This window comes from Hyperolius riggenbachi, chromosome 1 (genome assembly GCF_040937935.1).
Source record: "Hyperolius riggenbachi isolate aHypRig1 chromosome 1, aHypRig1.pri, whole genome shotgun sequence".
Taxonomy (NCBI): Eukaryota; Metazoa; Chordata; class Amphibia; order Anura; family Hyperoliidae; genus Hyperolius; species Hyperolius riggenbachi.
In genome coordinates this window covers 268,164,960-268,187,497 of record NC_090646.1, presented here as the reverse complement: position 1 = coordinate 268,187,497, position 22,538 = coordinate 268,164,960, and the positions used below count along the sequence as shown (strand labels likewise).

Sequence of the window (22,538 nt, the reverse complement as noted above, 5' to 3'; positions counted from 1 at the left end):
CTTTTTCTTTTTTTTCTGTAGCGTTTCAGCTAGCATTTTGCGGTTTTGTGAAGCGTTTTTTGTGTAGTAGATTTCATGTATTGTTACAGTAAAGCTGTTACTGAACAGCTACTGTAACAAACGCCTGGAAAACCGCTCTGAAGTGCCGTTTTTCAGAGTGGTTTGCGTTTTTCCTATACTTAACATTGAGGCAGAAACGCATCCGCAATCCAAAATCTGCAGCAGCCCGGGAGTATGCGTTTCTGCAAAACGCCTCCCGCTCTGGTGTGCACCAGCCCATTGAAATACATTACCCTAGCGGATCCGCACCCGCAAGCGGATTGCAAAACGCAGCCGAACCGCTCTGGTGTGCACTAGGCCTTTTAGGCCTCTTTTACCATGAGCATCTGACAGGCGGTGAGTTCACTTGCTAGCACTTGGTACAGGCGGCCCCTTTATGGACTTGTATCTGAGTTGCCATGCTCAGATGCGACATGAGATGGGTTTTTGCAGCATGCCAATGCTGTCGCATGTTTCGACTGTTTCATTTTACTTGCACCAAATGGCAGTCGTAGGCGGCAGAAGGGACACTCAACTGCTCGACAAATGAGCAGTTCAGACATCCATGGAAAAATTAATTTAAATTGAATATGAAAAATTATCTCCTAGGAGAAAATTGTATTGCATATGGGCCTTGGTCTTCCTGGCTTCTATGTGCAAATAATGTGGTTCTCAGACACAAAAGCTTTGACTGATTGCCTTCACCTTTTTAAAACCCCCTACATACTATCGTCCCTGGTTTTTGTTTGACACTGTTCACCTCACCTGAGGATTACCTATGCTATACTTGTTTTGTACTCGAATATTATGGTTTCTCCATACATCTATGAAGGTATTGTGCACAATATGCTGTTTGAACTTCTGTCCTCCCTTTTGTTTGCTTAATAAAAAGGGACGAGACAAAAAAGGAATTTCTAGCAACAGCCACTACTTATCTTAGTTCCATAGTTAGTTTGGTTGAAAAAATACATATGTACCAGAAAATATGGTACAACACTGAACTACTGCACCCTCACAAATCCCAGTTGTAATAATATTTGGACCAATTAACCTCTAAAAAGGATAAAACAAATTCCTGCCCAACTCCAGATGGCAATCGGATCATCATTAGCAGCGAAGGGACATATGGCTGTGGTGTGGGGGGAAGCAGGTAAGTAATCCTGGTGTTCATTTTCATACTCTTTATGTGCTCCTGCTTTTTCTTCCCTTATCTGCTTCATAACCCTGATTGTTTTGCGTAAGAGTCAGTTCATCCAAGCAGTTCTACGTGTATTGCTGGCCGCAGCGCAAGGCATTAAGTGCTCCCATTTAAAATAATTTTTTTTTAAATGGGGAGTGCTGGTACTGTCATTTAGTGTCATTTGCTGAAATGCCATGTTCACATCCTGATTTTCCGCATCGTTTGAGGCAACCCTTGAAGCAATCGTTTAGCGCTGCACTCCTTTGTCACCCTGCGGGGGTGAAGAGAAAGCCGCTGAAGGATTTTCTGCACGCTTGCAGAAAATCATTTAGGAGGGAAGTTGGTCAGCTGGATCAGATGCCCATCTGAACTGGCCTATAGACTTCTGGAGACAACACACACACACACACACACACACACACACACACACACACACACACACACACACACACACACACACACACACACACACACACACACACACACACACACACACACACACACACACACACACACACACACACACACACACACACACACACACACACACACACACACACACACACACACACACACACACACACACACACACACACACACACACACACACACACACTTTAACTTCCTCGTTTTTTCTCATAGTGGACTCTAGCCGATTCTGATCAAAACATTTGCTTTGGAAGTGTATATATGGGTGGTCTTTAGTCAGCTCTGGTGATGTCCGTTTTGGGGAGCATGTAAAGGGTGAAACAAATTTTACCATAAAATAAACTTTTCAGCACTCTGCGACTGAAAAAAAAAATGCCCAAAAATAGGTGAAAAATCAGTCAAAATGATTTTCTTGCTTGTTGGTGGCTTAACAGGTATTTTATTGATTTTAGCTGTGAAAATATAACCTAGGAGAAAAAGTCAATTGAATAAGGGCTATTATGTGCATAGATACTGCAGCTGAAAAGAGCATAGAGAATAATCTTGTTATAATGAACTCTGATATAGCAAAACTGGGTTTAGTAAACCAAATGTGAAGGTCTTGGCCAAGCACCATTATATATGAGTAGCACCTGGTAAAGTAAACCCTGATATAATAGAACTTCTGTTATAGTTAACCTGTTCTTGTGCCCCTGCGGTATTCTTTATTTGGGTATGGTGGGTTTGCGCATGCGTCTTTTATATCAGTTGGAAATGCATGAGCCATGGTTCGTGGGCAGGCTGGCAGCAACTTTTAGCCTGCTGGCTATTTGCACACTACTCTGGACCTGCATTGATTACCTCAAAAGCACCAGCCAGTTATGCTTCCTGTGCAAGCTGCTGCCTGATTATTGAGGAAATTGCCTGTCATCTGTGACTTGCTTGTGCATGGCTGCAGCACTACAGTATCATCCAGGCTGCATAGAATCCTGCGTGCAAATCCCTGCATATCTGAGCACTGTTCATTTTCATCTAGCTTAAAGAGAAACTCCGACCAAGAATTGAACTTTATCCCAATCAGTAGCTGATACCCCCTTTTACATGAGAAATCTATTCCTTTTCACAAACAGACCATCAGTGGGCACTGTATGGCTGATATTGTGGTGAAACCTCTCCCACAAAGAAATTCTGAGTACGTACTCTTGGCAGTTTCCTGTCTGTGAACCTTGCTGCATTGTGGGAAATAGCTGTTTACAGCTGTTTCCAACTGCCAAAAAAGCATGCAGCAGCTACATCACCCGCCAACAGTAAAAATGTCATAATGTAATGTCAGAATGTAAATCAGGGATTTATAAGATTTTTACAGTGGGAATACACTGACTAAATCATTTATACATAACTATTGTAAAAATGAAGCCCTTTTTTATTACATTATTTTCACTGGAGTTCCTCTCTTCTTTTCCATGCTTCAGCAAATGAGCTTAGACAATGTTTTTAAAGAGTCCCAATTATTGACTGAGCAAGATACAGTACTATAGCATGCTTTATGCGTTTGAGTATGACAATTTCTGATATAATAAGCGTCTGATATAGTAAACTACTTTTGCTTGGTCCCTTGGAGTTTACTGTAAAGGGATTCCACTGTGTTGTGAGGATGTTGACCTGTGTGCATCAATGTAAAACTGGGTTATGGTAAGTACTGAAGTGAATAACATTCAAAATTATATTCTAATTACGGTATATGGAATGCAATACAGTAACCAGCCATCCACTTCAAATATACAGTAATGTGAAAAACTTTTTGCCCCCTTCCTGATTTCTTATTCTTTTGCATGTTTGTCACACTTAAATGTTTCTGCTCATCAAAAAACATTAACTATTAGTCAAAGATAACATAATTGAACACAAAATGCAGTTTTAAATGGTGGTTTTTATTATTTAGTGAGAAAAAAAAACTCAAAACCTACATGGCCCTGTGTGAAAAAGAAATTCCATCTATCACAGCAAACCTTCCAGGTCCCGAAGCAGCAAAACAACCCCAGACCATCACACTACCACCACCATATTTTACTGTTGGTATGATGTTCTTTTGCTGAAATGCTGTTCTACGCCAGATGTAGTGGGACACGCACCTTCCAAAAAGTTCAACTTTTGTCTCGTTGGTCCACAAGGTATTTTCCCCAAAGTCTTGGCAATCATTGAGATGTTTTAGCAAAATTGAGATGAGCCTTAATGTTCTTTTTGCTTAAAAGTGGTTTGCGCCTTGGATATCTGCCATGCAGGCCGTTTTTGCCCAGTCTCTTTCTTATGGTGGAGTTGTGAACACTGACCTTAATTGAGGCAAGTGAGGCCTGCAGTTCTTTAGATGTTCTGGGGTCTTTTGTGGCCTCTTGGATGAGTTTTCTCTGCGCTCTTGGGGTAATTTTGGTCGGCCGGCCACTCCTGGAAAGGTTCATCACTGTTCCATGTTTTTCCCATTTGTGGATAATGGCTCTCACTGTGGTTCGCTGGAGTCCCAAAGCTTTAGAAATGGCTTTATAACCTTTACCAGACTGATAGATCTCAATTACTTTTGTTCTCATTTGTTCCTAAATTTCTTTGGATCTTGGCATGAGGTCTAGCTTTTGAGGTGCTTTTGGTCTACTTCTCTGTGTCAGATAGCTCCTATTTAAGTGATTTCTTGATTGAAACAGGTGTGGCAGTAATCAGGCCTGGGGGTGACTACAGAAAATGAAATCACCGTACATTGAGGCAGACCGGGTACAGTGCCCGGTCTGCCTCAATGTACGGTGATTTCGCTAAGTGTTTTTCTGCTTATATTGCTCCCGGCTGCAGGTCACTATGCCTGTCCAATAAGGCCGCCATACAGGTGCGCTTTTGGATTGCGAACTACGCAATCTCAACAGGTGCAGTCTGATCCCCATTTCCTTTCCCCCTCAAGAAAGAGAGTTTTGAGTGCCGAGTGCAGTATTACCCTACAGTGTACCACTACAGAAAGTGAACTCAGGTGTGATAAACCACAATTAAGTTATTTTTTTACAAGGGGGGCAATCACTTTTTCACACAGGGCCATGTAGATTTGGAGTTTTTTTTCTCACTAAATAATAAAAACTATCATTTAAAACTGCATTTTGTGTTCAACTATGTTATCTTTGACTAATAGTTAACGGTTTTTGATGAGCAGAAACATTTAAGTGTGACAAACATGCAAAAGAATAAGAAATTTGGAAGGGGGCAAATAATTTTTCACATTACTGTATGTTCTGTGATCCCTAGTCAGGGATGGTTCTAGATTTTCTGCTGCCTGAGGCAAACTTGTGAGGATGCACATCAAGCCACTCCCCCCCCCCCCCCCTTCCTCAGTATAGGTTGTTCAGTGTTCTCCCCAGAAATTTTATCCGCCTGCGTGGCATGAAAAAAAATAGCCAGGTGGGGCAAGATGAGAGAATGGAAGGCCTGCGCTTTTCTGCACAACTCCGCTTACAGCGGAGGAGGTGAACCGATGACAGCCGGGTGCTTACCAAAACTAGCCAAGTGGAGCACCCGGCCAAAAGCGCCTGGGGAGAACACTGTAGTTAGCCAGGTATTGTTGCCCCCTGTATACGGTAGCCAGGTATTGTTGCCCCCTGTATAGGGTAGCCACGTATTGTTGACCCCAGTATCGGTAGCTAGTATAGTTGCCCACAGTATAGGTAGTATAGTTGCCTCAGTATAGGTTATTGAGACAGGTACTTCTGCCCCCCCCCCCCCCCTCTCCGACTGCTGCTCACCTTCTTGAGGCAAGCGGCGGCCGCCTCCTGCAGAAACACAGGCGTCCGGTATATGCGCTGCTATGAAGGTAAGCGGCAGCCTGGGAGGGAGGGGGATAAGAGCGAAGGGGGGTGGGCAGGATGCTGCCTGAGGAAGCGACGTCACCTAGTGCCATCGGCCTGGTCCTGTCCCTAGTTAAAGGACAACTAAAGTGAGAGCGCTATGGAGGCTGCCATATTTATTTCCTTTTTAAACAATACCAGTTAATACCAGTTGCCTGGCAGCCCTGCTGCTCTATTTGGCTGGAATAGTGTCTGACTCTCACCAGAAACAAGCATGCAGCTAATCTTGTCAAATCTGACAATGGCCTCAATTCACTAAGCTTATCTCTTGTCTTTAATAACTCTTCTAGAGTTGTTACCATGGTGATAAGGCATGTAGTATTCAGGAAACATTTTACCTCAGGCAAACCTAAATTTAACTCTTCTGTCTTTAAGTTAACTCTTTAATCCTTAAAATAACTCCAGAGTTAAAGACAGGCTGTTCATTAACTGCGTTTGAAAATAACTACAGAGGAGGTAACTTAACTACAGAAGAGGTAACGTAAGGAATGAAGAGATAAGATAACTCTCTTAGGCCTGGAACCCACTGAAATCAGCAAACGCAAAACGCAACCGCTAGCGTTTTGTCTGAGCGGTTTGCAAGCGGATTCATGCGCGTTTTCGGTCGCGTTTTGCAACATTGTATTTTTTTGCCCAGCGGGTGCGTAGCGTTTTGCGTTTTTATCCTGATTGGTCCTGTGAATTATTTTTAATTTTGTTACAGTGTGCTGAACCGCAAAACGCTAGCAAAACCGCTCAGTTTAGGTTTTGCTGAGCGTTTCTGCTAGCGTTTCAATACTTTACATTGAAGCGCTAACGCTCCCAAAATGCTGCAGGTCCTGCGTTTGCGTTTCTGGGAAACGCAAACGCTCCTGTGGAAGTTGCCCCATCCATTAATATTAGCCCAGCGTTTTGGCAAACTGCTAGCGTATCGCAGTGCTGCCAAAACGCTGCCAAAAGCGCTCCTGTGGGTTCCAGCCCTTACTGTGTGGAGGTAAGTTTTCTCTTGCCTTACTATATCCAGCATGATCTTAGTGAATTGAGGCCAATGTCTGAAACACCTGATCTTTTGCATGTTTGTTCAGGGGCTATGGCTAATAGTATTAGAGGCAGAGGATCAGCAGGGCAGCTAGGCAACTGGTATTGCATAAAAGGAAATAATTATGGCAGCCGCCATTTTCCTCTCACTTCAGTTGTCCTAAAGCAAACCTGAATTGAAAATAAACTTACAAGATAATTATTTGTGTAGCACTAATGGTAAATTGAACATTAGTAACCTAGAGCTCAATGCAATTTTCCCTGTGAACTTTTCAGCACGAAAATCTTATCACCATTGTTTCCTTAGCCAGATAAGAGTGTCTTGCTTTCTATGTACTTTTCAGGACCAAAGGTGCGTACACTCCTTTTTGATGAATGTTGCTCATCTGAGGCCGAGGGACGACTGAGTGGAGTGCGCATGACGTCACACAGTGGGTGGGGGAGAGGTATGCACAATGTGGTGTGTGTGTGTGTGTGTGTGTGTGTGTGTGTGTGTGTGTGTGTGTGTGTGTGTGTGTGTGTGTGTGTGTGTGTGTGTGTGTGTGTGTGTGTGTGTGTGTGTGTGTGTGTGTGTGGTGAGTTGATCTGCCGGGCGATCGCTTGTGGGTCAGGGTCGCAAGCCTCTGTACACATGCCTGATAACTACCGCCTCAGCCAACTTTTAGTCAAGTGTGTATGAGCCTAATTTAAAGTTGAATTTCTGTTTGACTGTCTCATTTGCATAGATAACAGATCTAGTTTTTAACACCTTTTTTTCTTCAGGAACACAGAAGGGGACTAAAAGCCATCTCTTAGTACTAGTACTATATGTACCTGTCACATGTCACTTCAGATACCCTTTAAAAATGCAGGTCACAGAGGAACAATTCTGATAAGTCTGAGGCCAGTGCACACCAAAAAGCGCAAGTGTAATTGCAAATGCTTAGCGCTTTTTGAAGTGATTTTTCAGAGCGATTCTAGACCTGTGCCAAGCGATTTTTCTAATCATGCCTAGTGATTTTTGGAGCATTTTGGTGTAGTGTTTATTTTTTGTTACAGTAGAGCTGGAACTGAACAGCTTCTGTAACAAAAACGCTTGGAAAATCTCTGATCTAGCGCTTTTCAGAGCGATTTTCAACTTTTCTGTACTTAACATTGAGGCTGAATCACCTCAGAAAAGAGCAGAAATGCCGCAGGACATGCGTTTGGGAGAAAATCACATCGCTCTAGTGTGATCCATCCTATTCAAATACATTAGCCAAGCGCTTTTTCAAAGCACTAGCATTTTTAAAACGCTCATAAGCGCTCTTGGTGTGCACCAGCCCTGAGTGTGACCTATTCTTTGATTAATACCTAGTGCTATGGTATGTCCTGTAACATCCACTTATACCTTTAATATTTACAGCTAACATTTCAGTACAATCGTAAAAAGGAACAATATGCCTTTTTTTCTCATATAGAGAAATGCGGACAATGCCAAGGCTAATTTAAAAAGGCAACTACTTGATGAAAACTCTATACACTTTTGGAGGCTGACAAGAGTAGCCTTGTAATCTAAATACACATCAAAACTATTGTCACTGCTGTCGCCTAGTTAACACTCATTTGTCATAATAATGCATAAATGTACCCTATATTAGGTGTGGGCCTCATAACACTTATTCACACGTTTATATGTTCTGTTAATGAGGTTTTAATGTTTCTGTATAGAAAAAATAGCTCTTGCACTGCTGGTGCTACTTGTTTACAAGGACTGGGATGGGTGATTCAGAAAGATTGAATATATGATGTTACCACATGTAAAAAATTAGAATGCTGTACTAGTTCTTAGTGATGAGTGAAAAAGTAGATTTTGTGGAGGTGCCAAATCCAGCTTGGTCTCTGCTACTCCCTATCATAATCTCACATCTGTACATTAGAAACCTTAAATACTGCATTACATGAGATAATGACCATGCCATTAGTAAGGCTCAGTTCCCATTTGCACCAGATTACGTGTGGCCAGCGGGAGCAGACAGTGTCCGCTCTGATGGTCTACTGTGGTCTGATTAGAGCCCGAGGAAGATGAATTACCCCCATAAGCTATATGGGGGACTATTGCAGACTGTACAGAAGTGCATTCTGCTTACTGCAACGGTTTTAATGGATAAGTTGAAGGCTGACAAGTGTGAATTGCTTTTATATATAAAATAAGTTGTTCACTGTCAGTATTAGCAGAGAATGGACAAAAAAATGCCTGTTCTGAAGTGGGAACACAGCCTAAATATAGGTCCCTTTCCCAGTTTTATTCTTAAAAAAAATTGCTAATGAGCATTATATATTATATATATATATATATACACACAAAAATTGGCCAAGGAAAGTTAATGCGAGTGGGGGGTCATGAGGGTTACTGGCTGCACGTGGGGGCCAGGAGAGGTTAGTGTCTGAACTGCTTAAAGTACTGCAGCCATTCACCACTCCAAACCAGTAACCTTTCTTCTGTTGTAGATCTGACACCCAGACCCCTGCTTTCTAAGCCCTTACTGACCTCTATGACCCCTCCCCATTCCAGTAATTAATTGCAAGCCAGTACTGCAACTAATTTCTGCCAGTACTGTACATCCCTCCTAAACCCCTTGGCTTAGGCCCCATTTACACTTAATCAGTTGCTCTTAGTTATAACAACTGATTTTCAAAGTAATGCCCATGTTTTCCTATGGCACTGTTCACACAACACGTTTTTAAATGACATCTTTTTCACAATGCACTGCTACAGAGAAGAAAAAAAACCCTGTAGCGCTTTGAGTCCCCAGGGAGAAAAGCGCTATATAAATATTATTGTTATTGTTATTGTTACTAACTGATTAAGTGTAAACGGGGCCTTAGCACACAGAACAACCCTCCTGATAATAATGTGGAAATCTAGACATGCTGTGCTCCACAAGATGGGTAAACAGTGGGTGCTGGCATTAAGCCTTCTGATAGTAACCTGGCACGTATTTCACTTTCAGAACCTGCCTGCCTGCTTCACTCCGTCCCCCAAGTGTGCCATGCATGCAGAGTGAATTGTCTCTCTCCTGTATGCTGCTTCCAGTAAGCTTTACCCCTTCCCTCCCTGCTCTCTCTCTCTCCCACTCCTCCTGATAGTAACTTGGCCACTATTTCACTTTCAGAACTCCCCATCTTACTGGCTACCTGCCTCTCTTTACCCCCCCCCCCCCCCCCCCCTGTGTACCATGCATGCAGAGTGAATGCAGTGGAGCGGACCTACGTTACCTAGTCTACCACTGGGCTCTGCTCTTATTTAATTTACTGTGAGTTATGCTGTGTTAAAATTGCAGTGCAGGTCAATATGGTCTGTGCTGCCTCATCAGATGTCATGAGCTAGGCTTTTTCTCCCTTCAAATTATGTAGTGTTCTTACCCTGACCAAATGGTGAAACTGCAAAAGCATTATGTGAAATACCAGCCATGCCACTGCGCTTAGTAAAAGTAAGTAATAGATCTCAATAGTAAATTGTCTGTATATCACATAAAGGTAAAGAATGTAAACAGTAATGTAAAACCCAACTAAACGATTTATTTTAATGTCTAGTTCTGACAATCGTATATATGTAAAGCCAGGCCAGCTTATTCTAAATTTATATGTGCATCCTGTATAATTCATGTGTACCGTAACTTAACTCCAAGCACATCAGTGATCACATATTGCTGAACATTAGTTTATTATTATTATTATTATTATTATTATTATTATTCTTCTTCTTTTGATGGGCTACCTAAATTGGGCTTGCAGAGAAGTACAACTTTTGACTCTGGCTTGTATCTACAGTGTCCCTCCAAAACAGAGAAGACTATGAAGTATTGCTTCAGCCAGAGTTGAGTTCAGCATGTTTGTAATGACTGGCAAAATATTACAAATGTTCTCTTTCGAAAAAAAGTCCTTTGCCCTTTCTTAAGTAATGTTGCAGCAGCAGCTCACAGCATAAAGTACAGTATTTGTGGGGCAAAAGTCATCAGAAATGTGCTGAGCAATAACACTTGAAAATGCTGTGTGTTATTGACAGTAATGTCCATTTTGGTAATACAGGTATAAATGATGTACAGGAGTTAAATAACTATTGTAAATGTAACAAATATTCTCTACATTTATAGAGCACAGGCATAGGGCAATTTTACCGGTCCTAATTCCAGAGGATAAGTGTGCCTTACCCTATTAGCACCACATTATGTGCGTGGCACTAATACAGCAACCACCGATGCTCACCTGTTATTAGGGAAATTTGTAATACGTGCGATTTCATGATGAATCACAACACCTCACATTGCTGAAAACGCGCCTCATAATCACACAGCTGGCAACGAAACCTAAATCAGACACCAGAGGATAAAAAGTAACATAACTTAATACAAATATCCTTTTGTTGCTGTACATCAGCTTTATTTGTAGCTGAAAAACATTTCACAATCTTTATCAAATTCAATCTCGAGCTATTTGAACTTTTTAGTAAATTTACTAGTGAATGTAGCAAGGCTAACCGATCACCCAGAATTCTCATTTCTTCTTCACTTTGTCTTTGTACTCTTAAAGGGACTCCGAGCAGTGCAGAAACTATGGAAAGATGCATATCATTTTAAAGCTCTCTTTCTGCTCTTTCCAATGATATATAAACCACCACCCTACGCCTTTTAGTTTTCGCTATTTTCGCGATTGAAATTGCCGCGGCCGTGATTTCAATCGCGAAAATAGAGAAAACTAGAAGGTGTAGGGCGATGATTTAGGTGTCGCCAGAAAGAGGAGAAAGAGAGCTTTAAAATGATATCCATCTTTCCATAGTTACTTGTATTACACAGGACGACACTTTCCCCAGTGTCAGCAGCTCCATTCAGCAAAAAAAGTCGCCCTGTGTAATACAATGTAACTATGGAAAGATGGATATCATTTTAAAGCTCTCTTTCTCCTCTTTCTGGCGACACCTAAATCGTCGCCCTACGCCTTTTAGTTTTCTCTATTTTCGTGATTGAAATTGCGACCGCGGCAATTTCAATCGCGAAAATAGCGAAAACTAAAAGGTGTAGTGCGACGGTTTATATATCATTGGAAAGAGGAGAAAGAGAGCTTTAAAATGATATGCATCTTTCCATAGTTTCTGCACTGCTCGGAGTCCCTTTAAATTCTCTTGTTTACTGAGGTAATCTATTTACTGCAGGGGGATCTATGGCTGTGCTGCAGATGTATCTGAATGATTAGTCTCATTTCAATAGCAGATGTAAGGCTGCATTCACATCCACTGAGATTTACAATGTGGACCGTCAAAGTGTATCCAATGTTTGATCTGCTGTGTCTGTTCACATCCATTCTTCCACTCAGTACCATCTCTGCCATATTCTATCTACACACCTAAATAACACTTATACTGGAATGTAGTGACCTCTCACCATGTCAGCCAGAACTGCCGCCAACTTTCTTTTTGGAAATTCTGGATATTGCCTTACCTGTTTGAGATGATGTTGACATCTGACACTTGCTAAAGGGAAGATTAAAAAAATAAATAAATGGGTGTCTACTAAAACAGATACAAAAGCTTTATTGTGGAAAAATTGTACAACCATAGAAAATCCCCTTTTTCCCCCTTAAAAATGCGACACATGGCCGTGTATCAAAAAAGACATCAGCTGATGATATATCCAAAAAACACTCATACAATCAACAATCTACACATCCACATCTCACTAACAAATGCTATTACTGTTTGTGGGATTTCAAAAAGATTAGCTGGATTCCCTGTGTTTGTATTAAGGTCCTAGTATATGCTGTTCAAAGTAACAACAGAATAACCAAGCAGCTCAGGGTGACCCAAGCTACTAGGAATGTATAGGGGGATAAAAGGAACCAAAAAGCCCTCCTACTAAAAAAGCAAAGCTTGGTGTAACTTGCCTTCTTAAAACAGAAGGAAATTTGCAATAATTCAGTTATAAGTGAACATTTGTGGTTACCCACAATGCACTACCACTGAATATGTTCAAAGTAGAGAGCTAGTAGGCAAGGCAAGGATGAATCAGCTGCACGTGGTGGCAAATCAGTCCACTAAGCTCAGTGTAAACACTCCTTAGTCATGATGCCACAGCTTGTATTGACCCTTGCTCCGCATTTCATACACCTGCTGGATAACAACAATATGCGTTGGATAAGCAATGTCCAGAACTCTGCTGCAAGCTCAAACCAGACTGGCCAATTATGTAAGAAACTCACCAGCCTGCCAGTGTTTGTCCATTAGATCGAACCACCCCAGTGGGCTCTCGGCAGCACTTGGGTACAGGGTCCCGAACGCCTGATAGCGTTGTGTGTTGTGGCATCGGATATACGCGATGTCTGCCTAAGTGTCCATAAACCGGTTCAGCAGAAGTAACAAGCTGGGCGTGTAGACATGGTTCCGTCAGCTGATGTCACGGGCCGTGTGACATGTTTTTTTGCGCTCCAATCAGGGCTTTTCAAATGATTAAAAAAGACACTAAAGATTTATCTTCGGATGGAAGTATGTAGATCAGTTGGCACTAGAGCTGATGCAAGATGCTGAAGAGTGTGGAAGTCTCTTGCACACTGCTACTTTCAAATTGCAATCCCAGCGTGCTCTGGCCGTATAGTGTGAACACTGTAAATACATGGAGGAAAGAGCAGAAAGCTAATTACAACAGAGAGAAAATGTGTGCATCAACCAAGTGAACCTGACAAATCTGGCTTTGCAAATTTGGCCTATTGGCTAATCACGAGACATTGCTCATGCAAATATGCATTTGCTTTCGCATGCCTAAATATGCACTGCTGTCACTTGCTTTACTGGCCTTTCTGCTCTTTCCTCCATGTATTTACAAAGATTTATCTTCGTCTGTGAGCTCTCCTAATAGGTAATTTTTTAAAAAATGTAAATGTATGTGTTGCCCATAATTATTCATATCCCTGGCAAATTTTGACTTAGTTACTTTTATTCAAACAGCAAGTAATTTTTGGATGAGAAATGGCATGGGTGTCTCCCAAAAGATAAGACGATGTACAAGAGGCATTATTGTGGAAAAGAAAAGTCTCACTTTTATTTACATTTGAGCAAAAAGTGTCCAGTCCATAATTTATCATACCCTTCTCAGTAATCAATAGAAATTGGCTATTGCAGCAATCAAACGCTTCCTATAATTGCAGACCAGCTTTTTGCATGTCTCCACAGGTATTTTTGTCCATTCATCTTTAGCAATGAGCTCCACATCTTTCAGGTTGGAGATCTTCTTGCCATCACCCTGATCTTTAGCTCCCTCCACAGATTCTCAATTTGATTCAAGTCAGGACTCTGACTGGACCACTCCCAAAACATTACTAATGTTTGCTAACCTTTTCTTTACCACTTTTGCTGTGTGTTGGGTCATTGTCATGCTGAAATATCCACTGGTGCCCAAGGCCAAGTTTCTCTGCAGACTGCCTGATGTGGTTGAGAATCCCCATGTATTGCTCTTTTTTCATGGTGCCATTTACTGTGATTAGGTTCCCTTGTCCAATGACTGAAAAACACTCCCAAAGCTTTAGGTTCCCACCACCATGTTTGACAGTGGGGATGGTGGTTTGGGTTGAAGGCTTCTCCTTTTTTACGCCAAATGAAGGAAACCTCATTGTGACCAAACAATTACATTTTTGTTTCATCTGACCATAACACAGAAGACCAGAAGTCTTCTTCTCTGTCCAGATAAGCATTTGCAAAGGCCAAGCAAGCTTTTGTGTGCCTTATCTGGAGTAGTGGCGTCCTCCTTGGTCTGCATCCATGGAACCCTGCAGTGTGTAGTGTCGGTTGGATTGTTTGCCACCAGCAGAGCCAAAATTCATCAGGAATGCCTTGGTGGTGATCCTTGGATTCTTTTTCACCTCTCTCACTATCCTCCTGGCCAGTACAGGTGTAACTTTTGGCTTCTGACCACGTCCTGTGAGATCTTCCACTGTGCGGAACATCTTGTATTTTTAATAATACTTTGCACTGTAGCCACTGGAACTTGAAAACGTTTAGAAATGGCCTTGTAGGCCTTTCCTGACTTGTGAGCAGCTACAATGCGCAGCCGCAGGTCCTCGCTGAGCTCCTTTGTCTTGGCCATGACTGTCCACAAACCAACTGCAGAGAGCTGCTGTTTTTCACCTGTTGAGTCGATTAAAACAACTGTTCCCAATTAATTATGGTAATTAGGATGCTTTAGAACAGCCTGGACTATTTGGAATGGTATAGAACTTTGGATTTTCCCACAGACTGTGACAGATTGTCAATAATGTCTCATGTACATCGTCCTATTTTTTGGTAGACATTCTGGTGGTGCTTCTCTTGAGCAGGGACAGGGAAGCTGGGCAGAGTTGATAGGAAGATAAATTGAGCCAAGTACAGGGCAATCTTGGAAGAAAACCTCTTGGAGTCTGAAAAAGACTTGACTAGGGCGGAGGTTCACCTTCCAGCAGGACAATGACCCTAAACATAAAGCCAGGGCAACAATGGAATGGTGTAAAACAAAACATATCCATGTGTTAGAATGGCCCAGTCAAAGTCCAGATCTAAATCCACTCGAGAATCTCTGGCAAGATCTGAAAACTGCTGTTCACAAATGCTGTCCATCATCTAATCTGACTGAGCTTGAGCTGTTTTGCAAAAAGAATGGTGGGCAAGGATTTCAGTCTCTAGATGTGCAAAGCTGCTAGAGACATAACCTAAAACAGGGGTCCCCAACCACCGGGCCGCGACCCACTGCCGGTCCGTTGGCAGTCTCCTACCGGGCCGCGGCGTGTCTGGCCTCTCGCCCCTCCCCCCGCGGCCACCGCTCCTGTTACCTTATGAGCGGCGGCCGCTTCCTTCCTTTATAGTCCCCCAGGCGCCGCTCTCCTCTTATCGGCAGCATCTTACAGCAGCGCGTATTGCGACTGCTGTAAGGAAGGGAAGGTAGCGCATCAGCGGCTTCCTGTAGCGGCGATATGCATCGCCGTTACAATGGGAACCGCTGACGCGCTTCCTTCCCTCCTTACAGCAGTCGCAATACGCGCTGCTGTAAGATGCTGCCGATAAGAGGAGAGCGGCGCCTGGGGGACTATAAAGGAAGGAAGCGGCCGCCGCTCATAAGGTAACAGGAGCGGTGGCCATTTGGGGAGAGGGGCACTACCTACACACCCACCCATACTAGGGCGCTACACTGGGCACTCACCTAGCTATACTGGGGCGCCATACTGGGGAACTATACTAGCCATACTGGGGCGCTATACTGGGGCAAAATACTAGCTATACTGGGGCACTATACTGGCTGCACTGGGCACTATACTAGCTATACTGGGGCACTATACTGGCTGTACTGGGCACTGTACTAGCTATACTGGGGCACTATACTGGCTGTACTGGGCACTATACTGGCTATACTGAAGCACTATACTGGAGCACTATACTGGCTATACTGGGGCACTATACGAGCTATACTGGGGCACTATACTGGCTATACTGGGGCACTATACTGGCTATACTGGGGCACTATACTGGCTATACTGGGGCACTATACTGGCTATACTGGGGCAACTAAACTCCCTATCTCCCTATACTGGGGCAACAACCCCCCCCCCCCCCCAACCCACTGCATATGACACTGTCCACTAGGTCGCGCATCGCCGACGAAACACCCCCCCCCCCCCCCCCGGTCCCGAGAGAAAAATTTGGTCAGAAAGCGGTCCCCGAGCCGGAAAAGGTTGGGGACCCCTGCCCTAAAAGACTGGCAGCTGTAATTGGTAATTGCAGCAAAAGGTGGTTCTACAAAGTATTGACTCGGGGCTAAATTACGCACACCTCACTTTGCAGTTATTTATTTGTAAAAAATGTTTGGATGATTTTCGTTCCACTTCTCACATGTACACCACTTTTTATTGGTCTTTCACGTGGAATTCCAATAAAATTGATACGTTTGTGGCAGTAATATGACACAATGTGAAAAACTTTTGCAAACCACTTTGTCATTTCCCGGCAAAAATGTACTTGCTGGTTGAATAAAAGTGACCTTAATTCAAAATTTTCCAGTGGGCAGCACTGTGTATGTCTGTCTGTCTGTCTGTGTGTGTGTGTGTGTGTGTGTGTGTGTGTGTGTGTGTATCTATCTATCTATCTATCTATCTATCTATCTCAAGGGATGAGCAGCAGAAACCAAATTTTAATGCAAAGCATGCACGCAGCACTGGCGGTCCCCAGACTCCAAAACACACACACACACACACACACACACACACACACACACACACACACACACACACACACACACACACACACACACACACACACACACACACACACACACACACACACACACACACACACACACACACTTACTTTTTTACCATAGCTGTGTACGTTTTTTTTTTTTTTTTTTTATGAGGTTTTGTTTTTGTGTTTCTTAATTTTAGTGGGCCACACGAAGAATTCAGAAGGGCTTTGAAGAGCGTAAGAAACTTAAAGTGTCAAGTAATGGTAAGAATGAATGCAGTTTGGCTGCCTTTTGACAATTTTAAAGCCTGTATGGCATTGAAATACAACACCATAAATGACCATGACACAAATTACTTAAAGGTGGCCACTAACGGTCCAATTTTTAGCGAAAAATCGTTCGAGCGATCAAATTCTGATCGGATGAAAAATCGTTCACTACACTATCATCTAACAAATCATTACTTCCTATCTATCACGACCTACAAGAAAATCCAAATTTTGGTTCGACGAAAATTTAATCGGACGATTGTTTTTATAGTCGTTCATTATCGATTGTGACCATAAACTGAGATTATTTACAACCAATCCGATCAGAATTTCTGATCGCTCTAACGATTTTTCGCTAGAAATTGGACCGTTAGTGGCCAGCTTAAGACACAAATGTTTTCCAGTTTTGCACAGGGTCCTTTATGTCTGCATATAAAGCTCCTTGATTTGTTGCATCTCTTTAGCCAGCTGTGCCTGACCCCTTACAGTCTGCATGGCGATGCTGAGCCACACAGCAACTGGAGTACTTTTATTTATTTATATGTATGTATGTATGTGTGTGTGTGTATGTTACAGCAGCACGGATTGGAGGCCTACCAGTACTTTCTTCACCGTAGTAAGGTCTGCAGTACACAGGGTATACTCATTGTGCTTCCTATTATAGTATCAGAAGCCACTTCTCAGATATATGTGGTTGAGCCATTTGTCCAGGCAATATTTCTGAAAATTACTAACTTTTCCAGTTCTGCTTCAGGAGGTAAAGATCTTGAGCTACTGTTGCTTCTGGTGTGTCCTTGCTCCTAGTGACAAGTGAGGAAATGTGGTATTGTGGAAAAGGGATGCTTATTACCAGGGCGCAAATCGACAATTGATGGACGAAAACCTTATGCACGACTTCGATCTAGCCCCTATGAAAGGGTGGCAGAGAGAGTGAATCAATTGTTGGATGATGCAGGAGAGGAGGGCATTTTAACCTTGGCAAAAAGGAGGGCCTTTTCACATTGGCAAAAAGGGAATATTTAAAAGTGAGTACATGTACCATCCCCTTGCTTTATATCTTCCCGAAAGTCCATAAAAATCTTAATCTCCCCCTGGTCGCCCCATTGTGAGTGTCATAAATGGTCCCACAGAACGTTTGGGCAAATTGGTAGATGCTAAATTGCAGGACATTGTATCTTCCCTGCCATCCTTTGTATTGTATACTCAGGATGTGTTGAGGAATCTGGAGGGGATTGAGGTGGGACCAGGGAATATTCTTGTGGGGATCGACGTGAAACGTCTCTACATGTCGATTTCCCCATGAGACAGGTATATCTGTTCTGGAGTTCTTTTTGCAGGATGCTCACCCGGACATTCCTGCCCATAATTTGTGAGTCAGCCTGTGCACTATATACTGGAGCACAATTGTTTTTTATTTGGGGGTTCCCACTATAGGCAGGTGCGAGGCACGTCTATGGGCACGGCCTGCGGGCCTGCCTATGCCTGTTTATATCTAGGTATGTGGGAACATCAAGATGTATACACCTTGGAGCTGTTCAACAAACATGTTGAGGTTTGGCTAAGATACATCAATGATGTGTTGGTGGTGTGGTGGAGAGGTGAGGAGGAGTTGGACGAGTTAATTGGTTTACTGAACCAGAACCAACGTAACATAAATCTTACATGTGTGAAGTCGATCTGGTTGGAGGGATAAAACCTTTGTACTAGAACCTTCCGTAAACCAACTGCAGGTAGTACCCTCCTCCATGTCACCAGCCATCATCCATGGAGCCTCAAGGAAGGCATTCTGAAGGGCCAATACATGTGGATTCGCCAAAATTGTTCACGGGAGAATGATTTTGAAATGGAGGCCCATGAGTTATATGGATGTTTTTTTTGAGCGAGGGTACAGCCATGAGACATTGTGCTTCAGTTTGGATAAGGCAATGAGGGAGCCCCATAGCGACCTCCTGTGGGGGCAGATGAGGCAGTGGAGTAAGAACAGTCTGCTGCGTTTCATCAGTCCTTTTAATGCTCAATGGTCGAAAATTAGGGATTTCTTGGGACGCCAGTGGCCTGTTTTAATGATGGACCCAAAAAATTGCAGCTGCGGTGGAGGAAAGGCCTTTGATGGTGGCCTGACTCGCGCCCAGTTTGCATAATGTTTTGGTTAATTCCCAGGTACTCCAATAGTCAACAGTACCTGATTAGGTCAGAAGCCGCCAAATGATATGTTTAAGTGTGGTGGATGTTCGATGTGCCCTTTTTGTTGATGTGACAAAAACTTTTTTGAACTCAACTGGAGACAAAGAATGGGAGATACAGTTTTATAATAATAATGGCAGTATTTGTATAGCGCCCTTTCTCCTCTCGGACTCAAAGCGCTTGCGAGGCAGCCACTAGAGCGCACTCAGTAGGCAGTAGCAGTGTTAAGGAGACTTGCCCAAGAAACTCCTTACTGAAATAGATGCTGGCTTACTGAACAGGCAGAGCCGAGATTTGAACCCAGGTCTCCTGTGTCAGAGGCAGAGCCCTTAACCATTACACTATCCAGCCACTGCATAAATTGCAGATCTGAATGGACTGTCTACCAGCTTACTTGTCCATGTCTGAAGATGTATGTTTGTCAGCATGCAGACAGCTTATGCTGGTGTATGCGCATGGTGCACATGGACACATAACGTTAGCTCCCTTGTGCGATTGGTAAGATGCACTATCTTTCCCAGGAGAGGAAGTTAGGATGTGTGCTCCTAATCCATTGATAGGTTTGATGCAATGAATGTGTTTACATGTCTGCACTATGCATGTTACAGGGCCAGAGTTAGGACACCTATGTTTACCTGGGTACTTCTACGCAGTATAGGTGACTAAGCATAAGAATGCATTCTTCTGTGAACTAAAACCCTGGCTTTTAATTTAGCTGTAGGGATAACAGTTGTGCCTGGATGAGTAAATCTGTGAATGCATTTGTTTGAACATTTGCATGTGAGTGTGCGAAGGGTTAATTGATTTTTGCTGTTTCTAGCCACACCCCCTTCAGCACCTCCCTTTCCCTAATAATTTATTTAATGTCCTAACTAGAGGCGATGTGCCTGGATATATGTATGAAGATGTATGTGGGCATGACTACCAGACTCCTAAACAAAAAAAAATGCATTGGGGAACACCTAAGTGATATTAGGATTGGTAGACAAAAAAAATGGAGTCTGGTGGCAGAACATTTTGGGGATACATGGAGGTGATCCGATGAGGCTAAAATTCAGAGGCATATATAAATTACTGGACAGAGGAAGGGGGGATAGAGAGAAGGCACTCCTCCAAAAAGCGAGTTGATGGATATGTTTTGAACCCATTAGAACCCATAGGATTAAATAGTAAATTAGATTACACTCCCTTTCTGTAATCTGTGAAGTCTCCCTATAATTCAGTAAGGAAAACGTATTTGCTGGTTGTCATAAATATGAAGAAATGAAGGGTAATTATGGAACTCCACCCTGAAATGCATTGGATTTGGAGCGGAAAATCTATGAGTTATGGATGTTGTTCTGATGTAATAAGAGGCCATGAAGTGTTGCTAAGGATGCTATAGGGATGGGCTAAAGGGAACTGCTATCGGGCATGGATGAGCTCATGCTGCTATGAGATTACAGCTAGCACTGGAATAAGCAGCTGAAGTTATAGCCCCGCCTACTTCCCTGTAGCAGGAACCAGCCTGGAACGCTCATAAAAGAGAAAGTGATTGAGCCCCTACCATGCACACCCAGTTAAAGCTTGCAGAGGGCAGGCGCAGCACATAGGTGGGTGGGGCTACATCCCGTAGAGGAGTGGAGCACTCCACATCCGTGTATGCCGGCAGAGGACCTTTGGTGGATCATAGCGTGCACGCTGACAACCTTCGGGACCGGCGAGTCTCCCCATTCGTGGGTAGGAACCCGGTGAATATTATTGCTGTGTTTTGTCGAGAGGCTGCTGAAGATCGGGCCGTAAGCATAAAATAGTGTCGGTAAAGGTGAAGGTTGATATTTTTTTATTACTTCATGCTGCCAGTTAAACCTGATGGCTCTCTGGGAAAGCACGGTCATTTAATTGCACGGGTCATCTGCAGACTGGGTGCCTCTCTCTTTTCCCTCTTCCCCTCCCCCCCACTTGGCGGAAGTCGGATTGTGTGGTACTGGTACCAGTGTGTGGGTGAGTGGTGAGTGATTGAGTGGCTTCTTGTCCACATGTGAAGAGCGCTCCGCAAGTTTTAAATGTTTTTATTGTCTCAGCGATCCACTTTTTTCATAGTGTTCTTGCTCCTATCCACTAATGTGCACACAGTGCCTAGTGGTAATCTATGGGGAGCTTGGACCAGTGGGAAGAGACGTAGCCTGGTTCATGAGGGGAAGAGGCTGCACATAGCCTACAATACTGAAATCAGCAGCTGATAAGTCAGGGCAGCTCCAAACTAGTCAACACTAGTCTATTTAATTTTTGTTGTTTTGCCTTCGGTTGGGTTGTAAAGGCCAATATGTAATAACTCTACCTTTTTGTAGAAGCCTCTTCCCTTCTCTTCTTCCTGAATATGACTGCTATAGTGTATGCTGAAAGAGGAGTCTTTGTTATCTGAAACTGCATCTAGAGCTGCCACAGGTTATTTTCCCGCAGTTATGTTTGCCTCTGCGGCTGCTTCATAGAGATTGTACTGTGATAGAAGTAAGTAATAGAACAGTAATATTGTACTCACATCTAGATGTTTATGAACTACAGAATCCAGATCGCTCTATTTACATTATGTGTATTGTACTGAAGCCTTGGCAGCTGTCATTCTCTCTGAAGAAAGCCACATCTAACAGGTAGGAAGTGCATTGGAAGTGTCTCTTGTCTGGAGGGAGAGGGGAGTGGGTCATAAATTAATCCCCCCTCCCCAGCAGTAATCCCGAGCTGAGCTCAGGCTGAGTCATAGTAGCTGAGAGTGGTAAGCCCGAGATCAGCTCAGGTTGCTTGACACCGCAGCGCGCGGTTTCCTGGGTCTCGCGTGCGATTAGCGCTGGCCAGCGGGACCCAGGCTTCTCTCTGACCGCCAGGATCCCCTTAACCTTGCTGCTGCGCCAATCATGATAACCGAGCGGTGTGACGTCTGGGAGGGGGGTCGTGGTGTGAGGTCATGTAGGAGGTAGGGGAAATATTAAATGCTGATTGGTCCAATTTAGAATTGTATTGGATACAAGTGGATTTGTATCCGATGCAATGTTGCCATTTGGTTCCTGACTGCGTCTGAGCCAAGTGCTTGTGTGATCTGCTTCTCTTATTACTTTTCTGCCTACCTGTTACCAACCTCTTTCTGCCTATCATCTGCTATGGCATCAGCCCTCCAGAAAGTGTCTCACACCGGAAGCACTGGTGGAGTTTGAGGACAGCAATTTGCAGTCACTGGCGGACTCGAGGGACAGTGACACACATGCTGTCACCTGACCCAGGTAGCGATAGTGACTCGATCACCGCTGAGGTCAGTGATGTCCGCATTTGGTGCCCCACTTACACTATTCAGTCTCTGCAAGCGCCCCCACGTTTCCCTCTTACT

At 43.4% G+C, this 22,538-nt stretch overlaps 1 protein-coding gene across 1 annotated transcript in view; it reads left to right on the top strand.

Annotated features, from left to right (window-relative positions):
- Positions 1-22,538, top strand: part of GPAT3 (glycerol-3-phosphate acyltransferase 3) — an 88,579-nt gene that overhangs the window by 4,082 nt on the left and 61,959 nt on the right. The window contains exon 2 of the mRNA XM_068233517.1: positions 16,927-16,990. Coding sequence (XP_068089618.1) covers positions 16,927-16,990 — 64 coding nt within the window. The remainder of the gene's footprint in view (positions 1-16,926; positions 16,991-22,538) is intronic.